The 9,288-nt window shown below is 43.7% G+C and overlaps 1 protein-coding gene across 1 annotated transcript; it reads left to right on the top strand.

Annotated features, from left to right (window-relative positions):
* The first annotated feature begins 1,866 nt into the window (after window positions 1-1,866).
* On the top strand, window positions 1,867-8,973 carry RPS7 (ribosomal protein S7). The gene is made up of 7 exons (XM_057431847.1): window positions 1,867-1,918; window positions 2,516-2,597; window positions 2,904-2,975; window positions 4,683-4,826; window positions 6,316-6,380; window positions 8,045-8,195; window positions 8,858-8,973. The coding sequence occupies exons 2-7, from the start codon at window positions 2,523-2,525 to the stop codon at window positions 8,933-8,935; spliced, it is 585 nt and encodes a 194-aa protein (XP_057287830.1). The 5' UTR covers window positions 1,867-1,918; window positions 2,516-2,522; the 3' UTR covers window positions 8,936-8,973.
* The last annotated feature ends 315 nt before the right edge of the window (window positions 8,974-9,288 follow it).

Here is a 9,288-nt window from a genome sequence, read left to right as displayed (position 1 = left end):
CCTGCGAGTGTAAGTTATATGGCTGTCACATTACCTTGATTGAAAACATGACAGGAAAGGAGCTGTTTTATCTTCCTTGTCACAACTGAGATCTTGCAGAACAAAAAACTTGCTTGTACTTCAGTGTAAAACTATGTGTCAGTGAAGCCGCAAAGTAGTAACCCCTGGTATCATCGCAGTCTTCAGCCGACCTTTAGTGGAACAGTCCACCATGAGCTTTGAAACTCTGGTATGGTTATACAAGCCTCTCCCAGGAAAGTGAGCTGGCAGTTCTACAGGTAGCTCTGATCCTGACAAGTCCTGCCTTCTGTCTCTGTCTCCCACTTATATGAGATATTGTCCTACCGCTGTTGGGATACTTCTGTAACACACCTGACATTCTTTCCACTTCTTCACCCCACCCATTCTGAGTCTGCACAATGTAAGAACTTTATTCATTATACTACTTTGTTATGACATAACTTCTTCTAAAGATCACATGCCCACAGTGATTTTTGAAAACCTGTCAGCTGCTTTGCATACCAGACACTGTTGACTGGGGTAAAGCCAACATACATCTCAACATTGCATCTTCCCCTGATGTATAGTCAGTGTCAGAAAGAAATCTATCTACACCTTTTCTCGTTGCTCCAATGTAGCATTCAGGTCTATTCAGCAGCAGTAATAGCATGAAGATGGGCAACTGTAGACAGTCATCTATATTTTTATTTCTTCATCAGCATTCTGAATAGTCAAATTTTGATCCACCTGTATGCCACTTAGTCCTTCTCCTTGTCATGAAGGCTTTCAAAGTAGAAACTGCATGTGGACTACTGGACTGCTGAGGTGATTACTTGTCATCTTTCTTTTTTTACTCTTCGATAAGATCCTCACCAGTGTTGTGTAGATAATTTAAAATTTCTATAAATACTAATCCTGGCCATCAGCATGAGCTGGGCAGTTTTTCCTATTTGTTTAATTCATGCAAGGGAAGAAGACTGACTTGGGAGAAAATGGGAACTGAACAGTCTGCTTTTCTGACTATCATAAATACATCAAAAAGCCCACAAATGTTTGAAAACATGGGCTGCCTTCAGCAGATGCTAAAGTTTTTCAGGTTGGGGGTGGTAGCGTCCTTGTCAGTTTTTTGTTTACAACAGGACAACACAGTTAATGACGGGAGATGAATCAGTGAAGGGAAGAAAAAGACCACCCACTTTCCGACTGTTTTCTTTTACAGCTGGCGGCTGGTGCTGTTTTGCACAGCACCTGATGCGGGTGAAAGAGCTCTACAACAGAGGCAGCCGCACGCCCTGCCTACCGGCCCTGCCACCGTTGGAGCAAACCGAGCTGTGCCGCAGCGCGAAGCCCGAGATAGTAGCGACCGGTTACAGACAAAGCATTGCGCTACCAGGAAACACAGAACGCCAGCCTGTGTGGGAGCGGCCAACAGCCCCTGAAGGCGAGAGGGGTGGCGGGGGCCGCCTCACGCTACCCGGGCTCACGGAGAAGCAAGTGACGGCCAAAGTTTCGCGTAACAGCGATGGACAGAGCAGAGCAGGCTTTTCCTTCTCTCTGTTTCCTTGCTGTGACAGGGAGAGCACCGCTGGGAGAGAAGAAGAGGGGAGAAGGGACAGCACCCCCGCACCCGCAGGCTGAAGATGCCCCCCGCAGCCAACTGCTACCAGCGATGCACATGCGCCGCACCCAGCAGCTGGTGACGACCTCATCCGCGGGCACCGCGCCCGGACTCTCACCGTCCGCTTGGGCTTCGCCCCGGAACAAACAGGCGTCAGCTCGCGACGCGTGCAAGTGTCCGCGCTGCCCGTCTTCCGGGTTTGGCTTCACTCCTGAGTGGGCGGGGCGAGCGCCTTCCAGGGCCGCGGTTTGCGCCGCTCTCGCGAGAGCTCTCTCTTTTCCTAGGCCGCCGCTGAGAGAGGTAGGTGTTTGGCCGCGGCCGCCTTTTCCCCCGTCGCTGCCCCAATACGAACCCGAGCGTTGAGCAGTGCTCCCCGCCGCAGCCTTGGGGTGGGGATGCCCCCGATTACCGCCCGCCCGAGGCCCGATGGTCGCGGGGGTGCCTGGTGTCGGGGAACGGGATGTGATGGAGTTTTTCTCTGCCCTCCTCTGGTGGCGCCCCAAGGGAGGCCGCGGTAGTGGGGCAGCAGGCCGCTGGGCGGGAGGAGGGAGCCGGGGCCGGGCGCGGAGCCCTGTGAGCCGGGTAACACTGCCTGACCGCCTGCCCTGCGGCACGTGTGGCCCGGTGAACGGCCGGGCCGCCTCCCCGGCGCTCCTGAGGTTTCGCAGCGGCCGGTGCCACACGTGGGGCCCCGGGGTGGCCCAGCCCTGCTTGCCCCAGGACCGTTTTCCCGGACTGTGGTTGGCATCCCCTGGAGCGACGTGCTGGGGTTTGCGTGGCCCACTGAGGTCTCCCTTGGTTCGCTTTGAAGCATGTGGCCAGATGGCAGAGTCGCTGTGTTTGTAGCAGAAGATGACGTGTTCCGTTTGGCAACTGAGATGATCTTTTGCATTGCAGAAAGGCCATGTTCAGCTCTAGCGCAAAGATTGTGAAGCCTAATGGCGAGAAGCCAGATGAGTTTGAGTCTGGTATATCCCAGGTATGTGTCTTTTTCTTCTGCTGTTTGGTGATTGTGAGTTATGGAGTAGTGCTGTGACAGTTGTCTGGAGCACAGACTTCAAGGGTGATGCTAAGTGTACTTTTTCTTAGTTTGGCTTGGGAACTGGGGCAGTCAGCCTGCGTTCCCAACTGTTGCATCTGCCTGTGTGACAAAGTCTTTGATACTGACTGTGGTAAAAACTATATGGGTGCTCTCTGGTGCTGTGGACAGACTTTGGTCTCAGCGGTTCTTAACGACTTGACTTGTATGTTATGTATGTTATGTCTTATTTTGCAACATTTCTAGGCTCTGTTGGAGTTGGAAATGAACTCTGACTTAAAGGCTCAGCTGCGGGAGTTGAACATCACAGCAGCTAAGGTAGGTTGCACCACAACGAATTGCTTGGTGACTTGCTCTCTGCGTGTTTAATTTTTCCAAGTGTTAACATTTTAAGTGAATAGTGTCTTTAGCCTTTTCTTATAGTCTGTGATTATTCTGCTATATGTTGTTGTGGTTTATCTTTTGGTATTTGCTGTTAACATGTAAGAGTTTGTAAAAGTTTTTGTGCTTTTTTTTTTTCCTGAGGAACTGGTTTGAAAAGTCATAAAATCTCAAATAGTAATTTGGGGGCTTAAATATTCAGAAAACAGTAGTTCTGCTTTCTCTGCAAAGTGGGCTTGAGGTCTGAAACTGATTTTTTTGTGTGTAGATATTGGCTGGTGTCCTGGTTTTGGACCAGGACAGCTGGCAATGTAGGCGTTCAAGAACCTGTCTTAGAAACATAAGCTATAACACTTTCTGTAAAATCAGTTTGTTGTAAATCCTCTGTTATGTCTCATGTAGTAGGTAGGTAGATGAAGGTACTAGAATGACTTGATGTCATAGATTAGCCTGTTTGTAAGTTTTAGTTTAGAAAGGCATCTGAAACCTTAAGAAAAGTAAGAAGAAAATTATTGTTAAAAATTGTGAGCTTTGCAGACTGTGTGGAACTTATGAAGTGGTTGCTGCAATCAAAAACTGAAGTAGGTTGCTTTTTGGTTCTTGCCCAGGCCCAGCAGTACAGATGGAAATGCATGACTGCTTGGAGTTAAGTTAAAGAATCTGGGAATGCAGAAGTCTGCTTGATATATGGGGCCTTCAGAAGCAGCACTTTGCTACTGAAGTACATCAGTATGTACTGTCCTCAGTTTAAAAATGTCCTTGTTCTTTATCTAGCTGCTTGTTTTTTTTTTTTTGTGAGAAATCTCCTGTGGGCATCTGAATTTACTTTGTGTGGGAACATAAGTGGTGAAGAACAATTCAGCTTTCCATTCTGTTGGAGAATGAGGATGTCTCTGCAGTTAGGTTCATGGGAGAGCACCTTGTAAGCCTATCCAAACTCTTCCAGTTTTAATTGGGTGTTGGAGAAGCAAACCAGGAGAAAGTAATCCATGTTGATGTGATGTAAGCACATTTGGAGGAAAAGGAACTTTATGCTAGACACTTCTAAGATGGGGTGCTGGGACATGCTTCTAGCTATGCTTTGCCTAGAAAAGTTGGACCAGATGATCCTTGAGGTGCCTTCCAACTTGGTATTCTGTGAGTCTACGACTTTGTTAGAGTAATGATGCAGGCCTTGGCAAGTGATGGAGAAAAGATGATTTCCATGAAGAGCTCAGAAATAAAAGGTTGATTACTGTAAACTTTTGTCTAGAGTTTGCATTAGAGGCAAGTATTTTTTTTTGAAACTTCATATTGGCATGTAAGTAACCACTGCAGATATTATGATAAGCATTCAGTATAGTTAGGATTCTAGCATGAGTCCCATCTTGCTGAAAGATTGAGCTTTGTAGTTTGGAGGATGTGACTCTGAAAGGAGTGGTGGGCTTTATTTGCAGCAAAACAAGTGCTTTGACAGCTTTTATTTCCTTGTAAGAGCAGTCCTCTTATATAGATCAAAACCAGTACTGCTGTCTGATGGTTCCCCCTTCTTTCCCCCCCTCCTCCCACAGTCTTACAAGTAAGACTGTGTTCAGAGAATTCATAATCAAACCAAGCATTGATTCTCAACCCCTATGTTATGTTTACTTTCTGCTTCTGTTTCAGGAAATTGAAGTGGGTGGTGGCAGAAAAGCCATCATTATCTTTGTACCAGTTCCTCAGCTGAAATCCTTCCAGAAGATTCAGGTGCGGCTAGTTCGTGAGCTGGAGAAGAAATTCAGTGGGAAGCATGTGGTGTTCATTGCTCAGGTAAAACAGAATCATAAAAATGTTTATTTGAAGGGATCCTTGGGCCAGCATTAGATCAGCCATTTTTTTTGTCTAGCTGAGTCTTGAAAACATCCAAGGATGGAGGTTCCACAGCCTCTCTGGGTAACCTGTTACGGTGCTGTGCCACCCTTTGTCTTGTCTATTCAAGGTACTAATGATACCATGCATATTTTTGTACCAGCAGGAAATGTAATGAATGTCATTCAGTGCATGTAAGCTAAAATGCTTCAGGTAGCAGCTAAGGCTTTGTAAACTTGGCGAGATGTGAAACTTTTTGAAGAAGGATATAACTTTCGTGGTCTGGCCTCTCTTACTCCTTCAGAAGCTTGGGAAGCAAAGCTTAAAAAGTAAAAGGGAACAAATATTAATAGGAGCTATACTACACTTTCATAATCTATATACTTAAAATTCAGGTTAATAGTGGAATTAAAACCTGACAAGTTTTGAATTTATTGAAGGAGCTAAGCCATGAGAAGGTGATAGAGGGCTTTCCTGGGCAGTGCTAAGGGGTGGACAGACTGGAGAGATCTTTGTGGCGTGGACAGTTAGTTGTTAAACTGAAGCTCTTTTTAGCAAAAATTCTTGGTTAAATAATTTTAAGAGCCAGAGCACCTTATCCTGAATATTTATGTGGCCAAGAGGATTTCTTTCAGTTAAGTGCCTCTGGCTTACTAAAACTTAAGTGCTTGAGAATTTTCTGTCAGTTTACTAATCTGTATTTTAGAGGTGAATGTGTGTAGTAGTTCTGCTGTAGGTGAAATGTTGCTTTTGAATATGATGAGACCTAGTTTGGGTTACAGTAACCCTGTCATTAATACAGTCATGGAGAAGCTGTAATGCGATGTGTTGGTAGAAAATAACTGCAGGTGGCCATAACTGCTTCTAAACTCAGCAGAAAATAAGCTTTAGTGATCTAAGCTGGTATGCTTTTAAAGCACCTTTAGATGCTGCTTTTGCGACAGATTACACTTAAGACAAGGTTTGATCTGAATTGTGTAATACATCTCACTATTTAAACTGGTGTTTTGGTCTCTAATTAGACACCTAGCCATCTGTGGGGCTGAGATAGCTTACTGTTCTGCTTCGCACCAGAGGCTCAATCTAATAGAAATTGTAGAATTCTTTGAGATTTCTGTACCCAGAGAAGTGTGTTCAGATTGTTAATGTGACGCAGTAAATTACCATGGTTGTATTCATGGGGGAGGAGGGCTGAAATACAAATCTTTTATTTCAGTGCATTGTATATAGGATGAGTAGAATACCAGTAATTAAGTTTCTGCAAGTAGTATCACGTTCTAATGCTGGTGTAGCTTTGGACATACTTAAGTTTTCCTTTTCAGTGTCTCATGTGTCTGTTGGGGGGTGGGGAGTGCATGTTGCATGTGTGTTAAGTCTTTTAGGAGTTTGAGTTGAATGTAAACACTAGATACTAAGAAATACCTTTTTTGTTTCTTTCGCTCTTTAATAGAGAAGGATTCTGCCCAAGCCAACGAGAAAAAGCCGCACAAAAAACAAGCAAAAGCGTCCCAGGAGGTAAGTAGATAATATTAATTCAATAAGACAGCCCCCTTTTGTCACTTGCTAGTGTAGTCAAGTAATGTTTAGTTGAGTTTTTGAGAAGTCATTCAAGTGGTTGGGTGTTGTTGTCCTTTCTCTTACTGCTTGAAACAGTATCTGCTATTTGACTGCCAAAGTGTGCAGTAAAAATCTTATCTTTGGGCACTGTGTTCATTTCTTAGAACTCCCTCTCTATTCCAGCTACAGCTGTAGCCAAGTTTTAGCCAGCAATACTGGCTTAAGAAACCCAAACCTGCTGTGTCTGTTACCACAGTGTGCTGACAAGAATTATTTTTAAGCTGTAGGAAGAGCCATATCCACATTGTGTGTCAGACTGTACAAGAGGCAGGGGAGGAAATGAGGGTGGGAGTGGCAGATGACAGGTGTAGGTATAAGTAGTCCCTCTGAGTATGAATTTAACAAGAGTAGTGCAGTGGCTTGTGTTAAATGGCCACCCTGCTCTCATCTAGTCTCTTACTGCTAGATGTGCAATACTACTATGTCCAAATGGATGTCAGTACCTCTTCTCTACTGTTCTCTATCTTACTATATCATGTTGTCAGTATCTTTAAAGTTTGTCCTCTACATGACATGTGGTGTGTTCTGTAACTTTTCTTAGCCTCAGTATTGTGTTGTATTGCTATTATATTTTGAAATCTTCAGCCATAGATTTTTGAAGTGCTCTTTCATGGTGCTCATCTAGCTGCAGTCCTGCCTTTGGAGGACTCTTTTATAAAATTAAGACTGGTATTGCACAGTGCTTAGAGGAGTTGGCATCTGTGTATGTGATTAGGATGCTGCCTTCCAGCATGAGGGAAGGAGAGTCTCAGGATTGTCGCTTTCTCAGCCCGAGACTAGATCAGGCCAGTAGTGTTGTAAAACTTGAGATGTATATGGTGAAGCATAAAAGTGCAATTGATGCTTGTCTCCCTTAGCTGTCCCAATCTTTGCAAATCTGAAATGCTGCCGTAGACACGGGTCTTGGTTACTAGTGATACTGCCTTGAAACTGTAGATAGAGAAGCTGGAAATTTTACTAGTCATCTAGACTCGTACACAACCTGGGTTAATTTTTCTCCTTTTGACTGACTTATGGAGAATTCAAGAACACAGATGTAGACATCAAACAATCTAAGTGTGGACTTAACCAGCTAGACTTTTCCTGTAATACATTGGTGTTTTAAGCTGCTTGGGCTTAGGCAGATGAAGAAACTAGTGTTTTCAAAACTGGGTCTCCTTTTGTGTAGGTGAAGATGCTTACACACTTAAACTCTTCCAAGTGAGTCTCTGCCACAAATGCAGATGGGACAACTTGGTTCTCATTTAAATAAAATCTTCTTTTAATATGTAGAAATAACATTTTAGGAGTGTTCCTGCAAAGCAACATGTGATACAAAAAAGGTCAGAAACCTGGCTATGTTTTCCCTTCATGCAGTCATTACATTTCTGCACTTGGTGTAGAATTCAGCTTTTAATTTTTGCATGACCTGTGAAAAAGTGTGTATTGTCACACTGCAGCATTAAAGCAAAACGTAACACCGCTGAATTTCAGCTAAAGCATGCTGTGGAAGGTTTAAGCCTTGGAAAGCTGGAAAATCTGGCAAGAGGACATGTTTTAATGATACAAATATGGCATTTCAGCCGTACACTTACTGCAGTGCACGATGCTATTCTTGAAGACCTGGTCTTCCCAAGTGAAATTGTGGGCAAGAGAATCCGTGTAAAACTGGACGGCAGCAGGCTCATAAAAGTCCATTTGGACAAAGCACAACAGAATAATGTTGAACACAAGGTAAGTGAAAAAACTTTCTTGTGCAGGATGGGATGGCTTTCTGACTTAGCTGCTAAGAGGCTGCTTATGTGATGCAGCAGAAGGCTACCTTTAGGCTTGTGGTAATGGAGATACTTCTGTTTCTATTTGGAGTAAGATGCTGAAGAGGCGGCAAGAGAGTTTTGAGCTGAAGCTCTAGTTCAACTCTCCAAAACCCCTGGATTACGAAGTACCTATATTGGTTCCCTCATGGGAACGGACAGTTTTTTTGTTGTTGGGGGTTTTGTGTATTTGTTCGAGTTTTGAGGTTGGTTTGTTTTGCTTCTTTGTTCTGTTGTAGCTTTAAGTGAAGCACTTTGCTTAAACTAGATGCACATGGTACAGCCTGAAGTCCCCCATCTTCTGCGCTTTGCTTAGGATTTTTCTGTGGGGACATGTTTATGCCTACTCAGTTCTCTGTGTCTCCTATGGTTGCAAATCTAAGAGATTCCAAATATTTTCCAGAAAATATGTCTTCTGTGTAAATGCTCAGCTACCTTAGTCTAAAAGAAAATAATAAATAAGCCTCAGAGTTCACTTCTGAGTCAAGACACAGGGAGGAATAATGTAGTATTTAAAGTATGCTAACATAGATTTTTACTTCCATACATAGCATATATAAACAAAATTGTTTGTCTTCACAGGTGGAAACATTTTCTGGTGTCTACAAGAAGCTCACAGGCAAAGATGTCGTGTTTGAATTTCCAGAATTCCAGCTGTAAAGTGCAAAAAATGGCTGAATAAACAACTGTTCATATAACAGAGTAGTTTAATTTAAGTTTTGAATTCCATAAACATAGATGGGATTTTAAGTGGTTCATGGGACTCCACTGTCTGGATGAGTGACATTTGTCTATCAGAGTATTAAGTCACCAGCATTTTAACAGGAGGCCTCTTAGGTTGTTCTTGGCACTGTTGCAACACAACTCTGGACAAAAGAGCCCAGAGCCTGCAAAAAGAATTAGCATTGAAAAATAAGCCAAAGTTTGTTGAGACTCACCTTTTAGGGAGTATATGGAGGATTGCTGTAGAGCGGTGGAACTCCCGAGTTCTGCACAAAAGTATACCAGCTGAA

Source organism: Pezoporus wallicus, unplaced genomic scaffold (genome assembly GCF_028554395.1).
Source record: "Pezoporus wallicus isolate ANWC-B61680 ecotype Strahan unplaced genomic scaffold, APGP_CSIRO_Pwel_v1 contig_161, whole genome shotgun sequence".
NCBI classification, from domain to species: Eukaryota; Metazoa; Chordata; class Aves; order Psittaciformes; family Psittacidae; genus Pezoporus; species Pezoporus wallicus.
The sequence above is the reverse complement of the archived record's forward strand: the minus strand, read 5'-3'. Positions and strand labels throughout refer to the sequence as shown.